At 34.1% G+C, this 17353-nt stretch overlaps 3 protein-coding genes across 4 annotated transcripts; 1 reads left to right on the plus strand and 2 right to left on the minus strand.

Moving 5' to 3' along the window:
- Nucleotides 1-311: 311 nt before the first annotated feature.
- LOC133315268 (uncharacterized) lies at nt 312-1222 on the minus strand. The gene is made up of 2 exons (XM_061516863.1): nt 1024-1222; nt 312-920 (listed from the first exon to the last, which is right to left on the minus strand). Exons 1-2 carry the CDS (start codon nt 1130-1132, stop codon nt 403-405), a joined length of 627 nt encoding a protein of 208 aa, XP_061372847.1. The 5' UTR covers nt 1133-1222; the 3' UTR covers nt 312-402.
- Nucleotides 1223-6028: 4806 nt separating this feature from the next.
- Nucleotides 6029-12230, plus strand: LOC133315251 (metallocarboxypeptidase A-like protein TRV_02598). Of its 2 annotated transcripts, none has more exons than XM_061516839.1 (11): nt 6029-6255; nt 6726-6783; nt 6870-6980; nt 7236-7373; nt 7852-7921; nt 8000-8055; nt 8274-8399; nt 10538-10677; nt 11385-11457; nt 11538-11612; nt 11795-12230. In XM_061516839.1, the coding sequence occupies exons 1-11, from the start codon at nt 6104-6106 to the stop codon at nt 12110-12112; spliced, it is 1317 nt and encodes a 438-aa protein (XP_061372823.1). In that variant the 5' UTR covers nt 6029-6103; the 3' UTR covers nt 12113-12230. The 2 variants fall into 2 exon arrangements, with proteins under 2 accessions (XP_061372823.1, XP_061372824.1); XM_061516840.1 differs by having other exon boundaries at nt 6191-6255; nt 6726-6787.
- A 136-nt stretch (nt 12231-12366) lies between these two features.
- LOC133315250 (pentatricopeptide repeat-containing protein At5g42310, chloroplastic) lies at nt 12367-17260 on the minus strand. The gene is made up of 5 exons (XM_061516838.1): nt 15460-17260; nt 14802-14954; nt 14631-14702; nt 14005-14193; nt 12367-12798 (listed from the first exon to the last, which is right to left on the minus strand). Exons 1-4 carry the CDS (start codon nt 17200-17202, stop codon nt 14083-14085), a joined length of 2079 nt encoding a protein of 692 aa, XP_061372822.1. The 5' UTR covers nt 17203-17260; the 3' UTR covers nt 12367-12798; nt 14005-14082.
- Nucleotides 17261-17353: the final 93 nt, after the last annotated feature.

The following is a 17353-nucleotide window of genomic DNA, read 5'->3' on the forward strand; positions in this document are numbered from 1 at the left end:
ATCTGTCCAATCAAGAAGATCAACAGAGTTGTTAGTAACATTTAGAGAAAAATTTCGACCAAGAAAAAAAAAAAAAAAAAACTTGCTGCAGTGGCTCTTGGATGTTGTTTGTTTCTTTCTGCGCTTTCTTTCATTCGGCTTGTTCAAGTAATTCTCAAATCTCAGTCCAAAAAAAAATAAAAAAATAATAATTTGCAAATCGGCTAAAAAATTTATCTATCAATCAACGTATATGCTTAATGTGGATTGGAAAATCATCTCAAGTAAACATCATTCACTTCATTCCATTGGTATGCAACAGTACCAGAAACTTGAAACAAAACAGAGAACAGGATTCAACCCAAAATCAAATTAAATCAAGTTCTCAATCCAAAAACAAATAAAAAAAAATTGCTAAAAATTTCAAATTCTTCCTCCACCTCTTGCTCTTGTCTTCTTCTCCCCACAGATAACAGATTTATCAAAACTCGAAGCGCGGGGAGGTTTCTTATTTTCCTTAGTCATGCTTCTGAGATTGTACCTTGGAGTTTCACTCACCTCCACGGAGTAAGCCCTAGAAACAGATTTTCTCAGGCTCCCAAATTTTCTCGAACCACTCTTCTTTCCAGATTCAACGGTAACACCAAGAGCATGAGCATGAGCTGGCTTAGCCTTCCCTTCATCCACCGTCATTCCCTTCTTCCTCTTAAGCCTCTCGTTCCTTCTAGCAGAGTATTCATCATAAAACCTACCCCTCTCAAACAAAGAATGTTGGTTCAGACCGCGAGAGTTTGCAACAGTCACATTCTCTGAACCTGCGTTCCCAAATTCATCCCGAACCATCTTTGCCAAAGTCCGTAATTCACACGAAATCGTGCGGTATTCAGGTCGAAGATCCATGTCCGGAGAGCGAACTGGTTTCTGAGATTTGGTCAAAGAACCTGTTTCAAATCCACCAAAGAAAAAGGATAAATTAAAAAAAAAAAAAACAAGAGTGGACCGCAAAAACAAAAGATGAACTTGGTAATGTAAAAGAACAAGAACCTGGTGGGGTTTGAAGAGAGGTAGAGTTTGACGACTGAAGAACGCGGCGTGTTCGAAGATGCATCGGCGATCGAGGGCGTGGAGGCTTCATCTTTGATGTTGAGTACATCGCTGAGAGATAACACAAATCCAAAAGCAGTGAGAAACGAGAACGGTGTCTTTTTTTTCACTGTGGCATGCTCTCTTTTATTTTATTGGAAGAAGGGTGTGTAGGTTTGAATCAGAGACAGATACTGAAGAGGAGCGTTTGTAACGATCATATTTTGAATCGGACGGTCGAAAGTAACTGATTTGAAACGGCGAATTTGGCCTCATTATGACATCAGATTCTCCTTCCAGATACGGCTTTGGCCTCTTTATTTTTATTTATTTGCCTTCCTTCTGTATTTATGATAGAATGATTTGGATTTGGATAATAAATAAAGGAAAAAGTGTTTATCATTTTAAATTTAAATGATACAAAGTTATATCATTTTAGACATAGTTTGGACCAAATGCTTATGTGATCTAAATAGTCTTATGCTTGAAAAATAGAGGGAAAAGTTTAAAATCTTATGTGGCTTGTTCCATAATTTTTATATATTCTTATCACTTATTTTTCATTTTTTTTATCTAAGTCTAATAAATATTAGGTTAATATGTTTATTTTGACCTTATGAACAATTAAAAAAAAAGGTAAATAATTAAAAAAAAAGCACAAGGAAAAAATAAAAAAAAATTAAACCACAATGGGGTTTTTGAACTTTTTCTCTATAATTATTAAAAAAGAAAAAAATATAATATAAGGAACAATATGATACCATTGAAAATAAAGGGTGTTCTGTTGAACATAATTTACATGTATTTTTATATTTGCCTTTTATATGTGTATTTTATATTTGTCGGTTGTTGTATTTGAATAGATTAGTTTTATACATGTTTATAGTTACTTAAGAAAAAAATATTATTATCTTAATAATTTAGTTTTATTTTTATTTTAATTATATCTATTCATTTTTTAATAAGTTAAAAACTAATATTTAAAAAAATATTAAGAAAATAAATCTATTACATTTAAAAAAAATAAGTTAAAAACTTTGCACTATCTAATCATAATTTAAATACATTATAAAAGTGCCATAAAAAACTTGATATTCATCTCAAGTCACAGTTCAAAAACTCTGGTATGGTTTAATATCTGGGTAATATTTTTCTTATTTAATACGAGAGAAGTTTTGTTTTCTACATTAATAAAAAATATGGAATCCACAAATTAAAGAAAAAAAAAAAGAAAAAGAAATTGCAAACACATTTTTTTATGTCTATATGACATGAGATAGTTATCTCATGCAATTGGAGAAAACAATTTCCCTTAATATTTTATCAGTTATCCTTTTATACTTCTTTCTTTTAATCAACTCACTTCTGTTGTGTTCTTTTTTTTTTTATTCATCGGTGGAAAATGAATAAATTAACCTAATATTGGCAAATCTATTAACGGTAAAGCTTGAAATGATCTAAATCATTTTCACCCATACTCATTCTAACAAGTTTTATAACAAACAGCACAATTACATACTAATCCTTTTTTTTTCTTTCTTGGAAAGACATACTAAATAATCACAACACGTGAAAGTACGGACTTAGTTAAAACATATTTTTGTTTCTAAAATTTTCAATTTAGTCAAAGCACGTTTAATTACTTTTTTATTTTGATTCTCATAATCTATTGTCACTAACTCACTATAATACCATCAGTTAATGTTATAAAGTGCGTTTGCATAAAATGCTTTTATGATAGCACCTATTTTTAGATCTTTTATTTAAAAAAAAATTAATTTTTTTAGAAAAACATTAAAATAGTTTTTGTTTAGCTTCTTTTTCCAAAAATTTATCTAATTAATATATTTTTCAATTATATTTTCAATTAAAAAGGTGTTTTTTCTTAAAACCACAAATAAATGAACTCATAACACATATATAAAGACTAAATTGAAAATGAATATCATGAACAAAGATAAAAAAATACTTTATATATGACAAGATTTTTCATTTAATCCATGTACTTTACAGTAATTATATCTTGATCTTATAGTGTTATGTTACAACGGTAATTGACAACCAACAATATTGAAAATGATCGTAAATATAAAGAGTATATAAATTTCCCAAAAAAAAAAAAAGATTATATACAATTTTTTATATAAGAACCGATAAAATTGAGTCTCAAAATTATACATATTTTTTATACATCAAAATTACATTTTAACCATAAAATTTTGTTGTGTTATTGAATTAATATGATTGGCATATTAAGAGAAAAATAATGATGTGATACTTTATATTTTGATAGTATACAAATTTTACGAATCCGGTAAATCAAATTTGAGTAAAATAATAAAAAATCAGTATCACTGAATTTTAATTCACAGTTGAAAAATCAAAATATATCGGTGAATATATCGGTGAATTATATGATAACACTTTTTTAAAAGTTCATAAATATATTTATTATAGATTAAGATTTTTTTTTTTATCAAATATACATTCAATTGTTACAATAGTGTTTTTTTCTTCTTTATTATTGATGGTATATAAATTTATATAAATAATGAAAATTTGAAGCAATTGATATAATTAAATTTATTATAATTACTAGGTTAAAATATATCTTTAATTACTACACATATTATTTTTTATTTAATTTTTATATGATTTTATTTAATCCAATCTTATATGGATACTTATATTAAAGGTTGTGTTTTTTATTATTATTATTATTGCTATAACGTCATAATATATGTTTTATAAAGTCAACTTGCTATAAATGTAAGGGATAAATAACAATCATGTTACATGAACAAAATTTTTGTCAGACAAAACAAAATAATCAAACAGGTCAGTGGAATTTTAATAAGCTGAATAGTTGGCTGCCTTTTAACATTGTTGAAATCATTCGTAGTATCCTCCCTCCCTTGGAGGAAGATGGTCCTAACAACAGAATTTGGGAGATCCAAAAATCTCATTCTGTTACTGTTGGTGCTATTTATGATTTTCTGTATACTAATGAAGATATTGATGATGAATCTAAGAAGATCTGGAGCATGCTTTGGTCTTGGAAGGGTCCCCAACGTATTAAAATTTTCGGTTGGAAGTTATTGCATAAAAAATTGCTAACAAATAGTATGATTTCTTCTTGGTATGGTGGAGATGGGTTGTGCAATTGTGGTAGTGGAGAGCTGGATACTATTATTCACTCTTTAAGAGACTGTCACAGGGCTAAAATGGTGTGGGAGTGCCTTGTTCCAGCTAATCATTCCGCTGATTTTTACACTGCTTCTGTAGAGCATTGGTTTGATTTTAATTTCGGTGTGGATCTTTTTCAGAATCATGACAGGTGGTTTTCGACCTTTATGGTTGCTTGTTGGAAAATATGGAGTTGGAGGAACCTGTTAAACCATGGCCGAGAGGTGCCTCCGATTGGTTGTAGAGTGGAAACAATTAAAAATCTTGCTAAAGATATCGAGTTGGCTGCTGTTCATCACAAGTTTCATAGCTGTAATCCTCATGTCAGCACTGTTTCAGTTTCTTGGAATTTTCCTGAGGAAGGTTTTGTAAAGGTGAATACTGATGGTACTTCCCGTGGCAATCCTGGTTTTGCTGCTTGCGGAGGAATAATTAGAGACTCTCAAGGTAATTGGTTGGATGGCTTTGCTTTCAGGTTGGGTCGCTGCTCTTCTTTTAAAGCTGAATTGTGGGGTATTTTAAGAGGTTTGGAGAGGGCTTGGTGTAGTGGTTATAGGAGAATTATTTTAGAAAGTGATTCGTTTATGGCAATCACTGTGCTCACCAATTGTGGTGTGGCAGTCCGTGAGGTGCAATTGGTTTCTCGTATACGGACGTGGCTTGGTAAGAGTTGGCAGGTTCGTCTTCAACATATCTTCCGGGAAGGCAATACTTGTGCGGACTGGCTAGCTAACTTTATGTTGGATGCTTCTGAGTAAGCTGAGCATTGTTTTTTTAGTCATCCTCCTTTGGGTATTCATAGTTTATTTATGGGTGATTTAGCTTCTGTAGGTAGGGTTTGTGCTGTGGTACTCCCTGGTTAGTCTCTTTGTTTTGGGTCATTGTTTTGGCTTTTAAGCTTTTTATTTATCAAAAAAATAATAATTGAATACAGTGCTTGTTCCAAATTTTTTATTATTATTTATCTTGTCATTTTTTGCTGCAGAAAAAAAAAATTACTGTAACAGGACGAAATGAAAGCCCTAAATATAATTATATGTAAAATGTAGAAATTACACTTTTTTCGGAATAAATATGATGTGTGGATTGATTCATTTGGATTTTATTGTATGATGATTGATGGTGGCACCCCCTGTAACAGAAGAGGGATGTGAGCTTGCAAAGTTTCTGAGACTCAAGACCGTGATGGAATGTAATTAGAGTAAGGAACTCTTTAATTATAGCAAAACTAATAAAGGATCACACATGTTAATATGATTGTGGGAGGATGGGTGAAGATATTTCATGATTTTGTGGAATATCCATAGTTGGTAATGCATAAGAGATTGAGATGGAACATAAGAAATTAAGCTAGATATGTGGTTTAATAATATAATGATCCGACCAACATTGAGAATAAATATAATATATGAAGACTAAAAATATATTTTAACCTATATTTTTAGTATTTATATATGATATTTATTTTTAGTTTAATATTTACACTTTATTATATTATGACTCCAATAAAGGGCTGTTATAATTTCAATTTAAATAAAAATCATGAATGAATTTTGTAGTTTAAATTTTAAATAAAAAATATTAATTTTAATTAAAATGACCGTATATTAAAAAAGACAAATATTTTTTCAATAACAAAAATAAATGAATATGTGAAGTGACCTGTTAACCGCGTTCCATCATCGAGATCGTGGAACGTGGAAAGAAGGAAAAATATCAAACTCCGTCTAAAAAAGACATATTTTTTCAATTATTCCCTCGTAGGTCTGATTCAAAGAAATTCAAAGACGTCGAAGCAGAGTTAATAACAGCAACAATGAAATGAAATGAAATAGATAACCTGTTGATACTTGCCATGGCTGATCTTCTTTCTCTCTCATCTTTTCTGTTCTCAATCAGCATCTGCTTCCTCGCTTCTTCCCCACTTCACCTTTTTGTTAATGGCGAACCAATCAATCTCACTCAACCTCCAGTTACGCCAATCAACTACGATCTCTACCATTCCAGGTAACTCCCCTAGCCATTAATTTCTCTGATCTACTTTCCTCTTTTTTCCTCCTTAATTTCTCAGGTTCGATAGATTCGAATCGCATGCTTTTAATTTCGTAATTCAATTATGGAAATCGCTGTATTTTCTACTTTTCTGTTTTCTATTTTTTTTCCCTTTTTGGTAGTGCAGATATCGTTTTATATGACCGTTAAATTTAGGTTGAGATTTTGTTGAATGAATCTCAAGGACGCTTTCTCAATTGATATTTTGCCGTCTTATGTAGAAATTATTCGTCATATTGCCTATGTGCATACTCTCCTAATTGTCACGCTCTCTGAAATGCTTACATAATTCTTGTGCTTATGAATATTTGTTTGTTGATGAAGCGCTGAACTTGACGAAGCAGTGGTTTTTAAGCTATTTTGCCAGTTCAGTCTTATTATAAATTATTTATTTGTTTATTGAACCCTTTCGTGGGATTCTGCAGTGGCGATTTGATGGAAGAGATTAGTGCCTTGGTCCATCGTCACCCGGATAAGCTCACCGTAGGTCATTTATCATGTATCTAGATTATCTATAGGGTGTCACTATTCCAGGATACACAATTCTTATATTTGATGTTTCTGAATAGATGGAGACAATTGAAGCTGGAAACAAAGGCTATGGTGCTGAGGTTGCTGTGGTTACTTATTGCAAGGGAAAGAGAGAGGTTGATGAGAGGTCAAAGTCTCGGATCCTTCTTGTAAGTTTTCTACATTCATTGGTGTTAATGACAAACTTTCATGTGACAAGGGTTTTATTATCTCAATTCTCAAACAATTGTATGTTAGCCCCTAGATTTTTCTCCAAGTGTTGAATGCCCAAAAGGGGAAGAAATTGTGATAATATAATTACAATTGGGTGTTCTTTAAGATAAAGCTATAATTTGGCATGTAGTGGATAGTTATCTCAAATTGGTTATTCTGGTGTTTTTGACAGATGATTCCTTGTCTTCCAGAGTTTCGGGCAGCATGGAAGGGAGCTGATCACCTCAGAACTTGCTTTAAGGATTTTGTCTATTCTAAGTGAAGAACAATTTCTACCCAGCATGGATCAAGCTTCCTTAAACAGTACACTTGACAAGCTTATCATAAAGGTAAGTCCAAATTTCTACTATGAGTATGTGATAATCATAAAATCTATTATGGAACTGGGCTAAGACTATCAAGATGGTTGTAAAGTTTCATAATAATTCATTTGAAGTATTACGACTCTGTCCCAATTGTTCCACATTTTATGCTATGCAGGCATTCTGCATTACATTTCATGTTTTGCTAGACAGAGTCATTATAATCTTTAGATATCTTTCATCCATTTGTTGAGGTTTTAGACTTATTAAGCACTTCTACTTGAGAAAATTATGTAATTCCATTTTTTTTTCTCTTTAATATGCTTGCACATCTTTATGCTCAGCCATTTATTGCCACTCGATTGAAGGAATTTTTATGATATCTATAGTTGTACATTGAAGTTATTTTAGTTAGAAAAAATATGAGAATTAGACGTAATTGTACCAGTCACTTCACCGGAGAGATTTGGTATCTTCATAATGCTGTTGTCTAATTATTTATCAGGTGGTTCCAATGGAAAACTTGCATGGCCGCAAACTTGTTGAAGCTGGAGATCTCTGTGAGAGAAGAAATGGTCTTGTATTCCTCCTTTATAATCTTTAGTGTAATGATTCACTAGCTTTGAAATGCCTGAGTTTTTATTATGTAACAGGCAGAGGAGTTGATCTCAACCGGAATTGGAGTGTAGATTGGGGCAAGAAAGAAAAGGTTCATTACGCGTCTTCTATCTCCTGGTTTATACTATAGGATTTTATTAATTAATGGTGTTTTCACCTGTCCATTATCGCCATATGGAATTTCTCATTCCTCTTTTTGTCTGCTTGTCAATCTATGCACTAATCTCTTTCTTTTCCAGCATTATGTCAAATTGTTTTATATTTTTTAAGCATCTCTTTTTTCATTTTTATTATTGGTCCAATCAATAGGATTATGATCCATATGAGGAGAATCCTGGATTTGCTCCATTTAGCGAGCCTGAAAGCCAAATCATGAGGAAACTTGCCATATCTTTTGAACCACATGTATGGGTCAATGTGCACTCTGGTATGGAGGTAAGTTTAGCTCATTTTTCACTTGTGTCTAAACATCAAATTGATTTTTCCATACATTACTTATCCATATCTGTGCTTTAGTTCTGGATCTGCACAGTATTATAACCCAAGCAGGAATTAGAATTTGTAATTGAATTGCACCACAATTCATTAGTGATCTAATAGATTCTATTAGTATTACACGTCGATTGCTTTAAGATCTTTGAAATTTATTCTTTTATTTGATGGTTAAAATATATAAAGCTGCTAATCCAAATTCCTATTTTAGTGTTTGGAGAACCTGAGTGGCTTACAAATCACCTTGCTTTTCAAATATTTTGCTGAAAAATGTAACAAGAACTGGCATTAATTGGGATTTTTCCAACCTATGGACGTTACAGTTGCTTCTTTCTAAAGAATGAGTTTTTTCAAGAATTAACCCGTTTGAGCTAACATGGTAAAGTAGCTTATAGGCACATGAAGCTAATTTCTGGCTCAAAAAATGACAACTGAAATACATTTGACTTGATACTGGTTCTGACTTTTTTATTTTTATTTCTCACTCCCAAGTAGTGTTATTAAACCCGACCCGGACATCGACCCCATCGGGGTACTGGGTTATTGGTCGGACCGGTTGACCCGGATATATATAAATATATAAAGATGAACATATAAATTTAATTATATTCTCCATATCTAAAACAAGTTAAACAAGGTTCACTAAATAAGCTCAAAAACATGAAGCACAAATAAATAAAAATGCATGTTATTACTATGTCAATTTAAATTGCAACTCAGAATCCCCATAAACATACCTCTCAATGACATTGAATTCATATTTTTCAAATTCATCTATATTGAAATGATACATGTCACATTTTCTTAATTTATTATTCCGCAAATTGCTTTAGTATTGGAAGCTGAAATTTGAGGTCATTGTAAAAGAGTATACTAGCAAATAAAATTACAAAATGTTTTTAAAATGAGTTCTACTTTTTTTTTTTTGAAAGATGAAACAATTTTGGTTTTTTGTTTTTGTTTTTTTAAATGTATGACCCGATCGGGTCACCGGTTTTGACCGGGTCCGATGCATGACCGGTCTAATGCTTGACCCAAACCGGTCTGATGATCGGTTCGCCGGGTTCCGGGACAACCCAGTCGGGTCGGGTCGGGTCGGGTTTCACAACAGTACTCCCAACACAAGCTTCACATTTAATCCTTCATTAAGCGATCATGTGCACTAGTACTCTTGTACTATTCCTCCTCTTTAGCAACTATTTTCTTGAAAACCTTCTCATTTTAGGAAAGATGAAGTTTCAACTGGAATCAAAGTTATGCTTTAGACTCCACCAAGATTTGTTGTATTTTTATGCAGCCGAAACTTGTGATTACTGATATAAATTCTTGATGATCTCTTTCGGAAACAGAGGAAGTAGTAGTATAATTATTAGGGTAGGCATACATTATTGACAGTACGTTACTTGACTATTCTCTTTTGCTCTTACCAGGGAAAGGATTCAGGTTTAGCAATGTGGGAGCACATGACCCCACTCAATTTTTTATTTTTTTTAATTACTACAGTGTTAGAATAAGAGGGTGAGCTTGGAGCAGTGGTTAAACTGCTCCTTTATGATTGAAAGGGTTCGATTTTGAAAAATAGTCTCTTTGCAAATATGTAAAAGTAAAGATGCATACAAGAATTGCTCTCACCCTATCTTTGCTAGTCGGGGATTTATTGGAAGTGTTTTTCTTTTTACTACTATAGTGTTAAAGTTGTCATTTAAGCCTCGTTGTCTTTATTCTTTAAAACTTCGCCCTATCATGTTACTATTTTTTCTCATATGAAGTAAGAGATTGTGTCTTGTCCCTGCTATCCAAAATTTATGGTTCTTACTGTATTATTTACTACTATCGTGTTTGTTATTAGTTGCTGCTTTTACATTACTTGACAGTACATTAACTTTTATGCTCACAAGGGTACTAAGTTAAGACACATAGATTACTTGTCAGTCATATCTTTTTTTATATTACTTTTTGGTTCTTTCTTTCTTCTTTTGTGTCAAATTAAATTAATTTAATTTGGTGTACCTGCTATGGAACCATTCATATATCACTTTTTATGATTATTTTCACTGTCCTTCTTCCTCGTTCCTATGCAGGCTCTTTTTATGCCATATGATCATAAAAATACTACACCTGATGGATTGCCATTGCAACGGATGAAGTCATTGCTTGAAGAAGTAAACCATCTACATTGCCAAAAGCGTTGCATGATTGGGTCTGGAGGCGGTTCTGTAGGGTTAGTTTTTTTTTTTTTCTTTTTTAATCCGAGGACTGGCACAAATTTCACAAGGACAAATCTTTGCATTTTTTGTATGTTTTCTTCTGTTGTATATCTTCTCATTGCCAAAAACATGAACGGTTGGTTACTTCGGTGGTCCTGTAGGGTTAGTCGATTTCTGGTGAAATATGATTGATGACTGCAAAAATATTTCTGTGGCTATATGTTTTCTTCTACCTTCTATCCCTGGCTGACAAGTGATGTCCATTTCAGTGAATGTCATGAAAGAGGAGAAAAATTGAACATTTCAGTTTTTCAGTGTCCTTTTTTTTTTTTTAATGCATCGCCACTTATATATATGAAACTAAACCGGATAGTAAGGTAGTAGAAACACCTTTGTTCAGAACACAGTCAACCTATAATGACCTTAACTTATTGGTTTGCAAGCTGTACTCAAATGGCACCTGCTTGGTGGTGCCTGGAATTGACCTTTTAGGACCTCAAATACTCTACTGCTTTTGATAATCTGAAGTTGTAAGTGATATAGCTCAGCAGCACCATTTTTTTGGTGCCAAAGGTTTGAGAATGAAAACTGTAAATTTTAAAAGTACAAAGTAAATTATCTGTTTCAGTACCTCAAGTTTTTGGTCTTTTGAGGTGGTCATATGCCATTGTATTTGCCATATACGTCATTCCTTCCTCAAGTTTAGCACTTTCTTGTCCAGGTATTTTGCACACGGTACAGCAACTGATTTCATGTATGACATTGTGAGGGTTCCCATGGCTTTCACCTTTGAGGTTTGTCTGCTGGATCTCTTCCCATTTGGTATTAGCAAATTTGATTTGGTTATGCCCTTACATCTTGTGTTGACTGGCAGATATACGGAGATGGAACAGCCTCATCAAGAGACTGTTTTAAAATGTTTAATCCCACTGACCTTGCTAGCTACAATGTATGTTACTTAAAAGCTTCTCAGCAATGATCACTCCTTTTGTGTTTAATTTGAGTCTTGTTTCCTCTTCCTTTACTCTCGAGTGTTTTTTTTTTTTTTAATTTACAATTAAAGAGAGGGATATAACATTGTTAAAAAGTTGGAACGGCAATGATTCTAATGTTTTATGTTGTCATTTTCAGAGAGTTCTCAATGACTGGTCTGCAACATTCTTTACAATTTTTAAATCGGGGCCACTCCACCTCGGTGAGATCCATTCAGAAGCGTCTGTCTTGAAATTGGATAAGTTGGTATCAATAGATGAATACCTAGATGGATATTTAATGGAGAGGAGAAATAGATACGGAAAGAAGATGGAGGTGCTAGAGCTTGGAATGCAAGAAATAAGAACTTATTTCAGGCTCTTTTTATTATCTTCAGTGTTACTAATGTTCATGTTCTGTTCTAGAATTTCAAAAAGTAAGTGCAGTAGACCAATTGTTTCTGCTATGCCTCTCTAAAATTAGATCGTAAGTGAAAATTGTATATCCAATTTTGAGAAAAAATAGTAAGTTAAATTGTTGACTGTATTACTATGTAACGCACCTTTCTTTCGAGGCTATATAATTTGATTCTTTAACGTGCCCAACTCAGGGACCGGTCGGTTATGGTGTAGTAAACGAATGAAGTAGCAACATAACGCTACTGGTGTAATTGTCTGCGGCATGTCCGCATTCAGGCACAAATAATACAATTACATAATGACAAGGTCTTTGTCTCCATTGTTATATAAACAAATACAATAGCAGTTTATTCATCCGACTTTCGACGAAGAAATAGCATGATTCAGTGCTCTATGTAACTACAACGAGTGCAGAACCACATTGCAAATGTAAATGAAATGCTTGCACACTCACTCTTCCTTTTTCTTTTTATAATGTAATCCCATTTATGATCATGAAATATGCATCTTACATATAAATTTTAAATTTTACTTACATTAAACTTATTAATCCCAAAGATTGATAGACACATTAGTACAGCATTAGGGAAAGCCAATTAACTTTCTATGCGTTTCTCTGCATGAATATTTTTTGGGGGGTACAGAAGGGAGTTCCATGTCGTGATTTCTGCAACTTCTTTTCTTATTCAAGCACTATTGGAGAGCATACATATCCAGGATGAGCTGCGCGCCATCTATACTAGTCTGTAAAACATGAATCATAATATTGTTATTATATTAACCGAAGAATTAATGATTTCATCATAATTTGAACTTTCCAAACAAATAATACAGTAAAACAAACATGAAAGACTCCAAAATTGTTTATAAAAATAATCACACAACCACCACTAGGGGTGAAAATGGGCCGGGCCGGCCCACAGGAGCCTACTGCTCGGCCTATGTGAGGCCAGACCTGGCCTAATATATTTCATAAAATAGGCCGAGCTTAGGCCTTGAAAAAGCTTGTTCAATAAAAAAGCAGTAGGCCCACTTTTACAAGGCCTGACCTATAAGCCTACAGACCGGCCTCTAACAAAAGATAAGAATGTCTTGAAGAAAAAACAAAAGATATAAATTTAATCAATTGTAATTATTTATAACTTAATTATATTCGATTATATTTTAATAGAAATCTAACTTTATTTCTTATATAGGAGGAACCAACATCTCATCATGTTAAATTATGTATATGAATATACTAAAAGATTTTTAGGAGAGGTTATACTTACTACAAACATCATGATGTGTTTGTTGGATTGATGTAATTATTTTAATTTACATAGTATGGATTTGTTTGTTTGGATATAATGAAATATATGTTATTTAGTTTGAGCATTTTGCTTTTGAAAGTGACTTAAATGTAGATTGTATGAGTTTTGTTGTGATTCATGATTCTGTTTGGACGTTGAAATTATAATTTTTAGTTTAGCAACAGAATTTGAGTATTCTGTAAAGTTGATTCATGGTTCCGTTTGGAAGTTAAAAATTAACAGGCTAATGGGCTGGGTCAGGCCATTTATTTTTTTATAAACGGGCCAAGTCAGGCTAACAGTTAGACTCGTAATAGGCTTGGGCCAGGCCAAATTGAAATTTTTTGGCGTAGGCTTGGGCTTTTCGGGACAAAGCTTGGCCTAGCCCAACCCACTTTCACCCCTAACCACCACCACTAATTACATTATTAGCAAAATATTAATATTTTTGGACCGAAATAATGAGTTTTAAATTCATATTTTGACGGACAAATACATCTTTTTTGTTGGGTGTATGGTTGGAAATTAGGAAGTGCCAATTTCAGACTAATTTCACGGTTGGCACAAAAACCATAATGCATTTACCCAGAAAATATTCACTTAAAAAATAAGGCCTGGCATGTAATTGTAAGCAGAGACGCTGCAAGTTAGCTCTAACCTCCAGAATTATAACCAAGTACACCAGGTGAGCAAAGTTGACTCTGTTTTGGCTTTGTGAATGTGCTTGATAATTTAATTATGATTTCAGTGTCTGCTTCATGTATTTAAGAGCAGATCGCAGCATTGCTCTAGCTTTTCTATCTGGAGTGCACCCTGACATAACCATTTCTTCATACACAGATGGAACCTGAAACCCAAATAATGCAGCATAGTAATTGTGCAATGAAGTTGATTGACCTTAAGTCACAAATAAACTAATAAACAGGGTATACAATTTTCACCAAAGTTGTTTTTATTCAATGAAAAATCACAGTATCATCCATGTAAAGGATAAAGTGGAAAATGTGGATGATACTTGACCTGTCACAGACATGGCAAAAGACTAGACCTGAGTCAATTTATTAAGTTGAAACTTGAAACATTGTTATTTTCGTTGATTTGTTTACAGCGAGTCACCATAGATCAGGGACTGCAAACCAATATAGACAATAACTCCAGAAAAAAGTCACACTTGGAATTCTAAGAAAGTACGGGCAAAAAAACTGAGAATTTCCTTTGATGAGATGCAAGACTAAAGGAACATAATAAAGGATAAACTTACTGCGATAATGTAATATTATGTACCTTATGGAACTTGTCAACACGAATCAAAGCTTTCATAAGCGTAGTATAAGTAACTACATCAGGTTCCAAGTTCTGTAATTAATGTGAACAAAATACATTAGTACTTAACCAAAGACAAATAACATCTAAAATGTTTAGCCAGAATAGGAGAAAAAGAAGAAAAAAACACACATTTTCTTTCATGTACTGCAGTACAGCAAAGGCTTCAGCATCCCTTCTATCTTCACCGAATGCATTAATTAATGAATTGAGAGATAAACAAGAAGGTGTCAGACCCTCAGCAGTCATCATCCTGAATGCGTTTACTGCTTGTTCAGACAAACCCTGCCAAATATTGCCAAAATTATTACTTAACCAATCCACTCATCAAAAGAGTTAAGGATGAAATTCTGAACAAACATATGGTTCATTTTCGACCTAGTCCCAAAGCTAGTGCTTTAGGTTTTTCAATGGAAGAAGAATAAAGAACAAGAGGATTGAGAATGTAACTTTAGATTTTTGAAAAAACCTGTCCAATAGTGCTTGATCTCAATGCAAAATAAGTACATAGATGAACTTTTTGAGATCTCATGGTTCAATTGAGCAATTTGATACAAAATTGTAAACTGTCTTAGTCTTCACTCATGGAAATAGTAGATAAATGAAAGAAATATATTCATGCTAGTAAGGTCTTGACAGGTAAAATTTCCAATGGACTTTTTAAGTTATATCAGTTCATAAATAATGCAATCAGAATATTGGTCATTTACGGAGCAAAGATTAGATTAGCAAGCATTAAATTATATGTGGGGCAGTTGTTGATAGAATTCAAAATCACAGAATAGCATACCCTTTGTGCATAGGCATTGATTAGGGCATTATACATGGTGGAAGTCGGCATGAATCCCGTAGATTTCAAGACCTCCAAGCATTCTAATGCGTCATTAAATCTTCCTGATTTTCCATATATATCAACCAGAGTTGTGTATGTCACTGAATTGGGTAGTAATCCCTGACTCTGCATTCTGGTTAACAAGTTAGTTACTTGGTCCCATCTTTCCTGTGCCCCCATGGAATTTATCATAATGTTATAGGTCATGATGCAAGGTGAGTATCCACCCTGCTGCATTTCCTCAAACAACTCCTCTGCTCTATCATGGCGCTCCGACTTACAATGACAATCGATCAATGTATTCCACGTAACAGTGTCAGGTCGAATCCCCTCCGATAGCATTCGCTCAAACGTTGACATTGCATGATCAAGACAATTATACTTCCCAAAAGTATCTATCAGCACATTGTAAAACTGCCTATCAGGTTGTATCCCACAGCTCTTCATCTCCTTCAGAACTTGAAACGATTTCTGCCACTCCCCTTTGTCGCGAAAACTCGCCAAGATTCTACTATAAACATACGAATTAGGCTGCAAATTGCTTGCCTCCATCTCTTTCAACACAATCCTAGCACTCTCCCATCTTCCTGCTTGTGCATATGCATCAATCAACAGACTATAAGTGTGCTCATCCGGCAAAACACCACCTTTTTCCATTTCAGACACAATAAATTCCGCATTTTTCAGAGAACCCGTTTTCACATACCCTTTAAGGAGTGCATTATAAGCCTTTGTCCTGGGTTCCAAACCACTTTCTTTAATCTCCTCAAACAACGCTTCAGCTTCTACGGTCCTACCCGAATTTCCCAATGCTAAAATAACAGCAACAAAAGTTGCTGATTTGGGGCTCAAGCCATTACCCTGAGCCATAGCAAGAAAATGCATAGCCCTAGTAGGATCACCGGCTTTTGAGAAACCCATTATGATATCATTGAGTAGGTGACTATCAACCTCAATCTTATCACTTTGAATCTCTCCATAAAGCTTCTGCAAAATTGGAGCATCTATTCTGTTAGAGCGAGTAAGGGACTGAATGATTGAACTGTAATTCATAAAATCTGGATGGAAACCGTCGCGGCGCATCTTTGAAATTAAGTTCAGAGCCTTCTCAAGGTCACCATTACGAGCACACGCGCTGATTAACGCGTTGTAGGTCAAAGGAGTTAGCACTTGTCCCTGAGAAAGCAAGAATGCTTCGTAAAGCTTTTCGGAGCGCCCAAGCGCGTGGATTAGAATGGAGTAGAGCAACTCGTAGGAGAAGCAGAGGTTGTGTTTCTCGACCCAAGAAACGACGGCGTATGCCAATCCAATGGAATCGGAAGAGGAGCAGAGAGATTTGAGGAGCGCGTGCCAGAGTGGAGCTGGGACGGCTCGGTAAGATTCGGCGAGTTGGAACTCAGTTGAGTCAAGTGAAGTCGGGGAAGCCGAGTTCAAGTCGGAATCGGTGGTGGATGAATTGGAATCGGAGAGAAAACGGAGGAGGGGAGTGAAGTCATAGTGGCGGTTTTGAAGGGAAAGAATGTCGTTTGGACCCTCGTCCACGATGATTGGTCTGAATGATGAGAAGTTTGCGGAGGACAGCGGTGGTTGGAAGACACGGTGGTGGTGGTGGCGGTGATGGTGGCGGTGGAGGTGGACGGGGAAATAATTGACGTGGATTGAAGGGAACGGAGTAGTTAGTTGCAGTGGCAAAACGAACATGTTATCATAAATTAGTCACTGATAGAGAGAGAGAGTGAGAGAGAACAGTGACTCCCGATTCCCGAAGGACGAAGTTTGTTTATCCCTGAGGTTGCACTGTTGCAGTAATACACATTTGATACTTTTTCTTTTCTTTTCTTTTTTTTATGAA

Source organism: Gastrolobium bilobum, unplaced genomic scaffold (assembly GCF_033153095.1).
Source record: "Gastrolobium bilobum isolate Gb01-03AN ecotype WA unplaced genomic scaffold, APGP_CSIRO_Gbil_v1 utg5152, whole genome shotgun sequence".
Lineage (NCBI taxonomy): Eukaryota > Viridiplantae > Streptophyta > Magnoliopsida > Fabales > Fabaceae > Gastrolobium > Gastrolobium bilobum.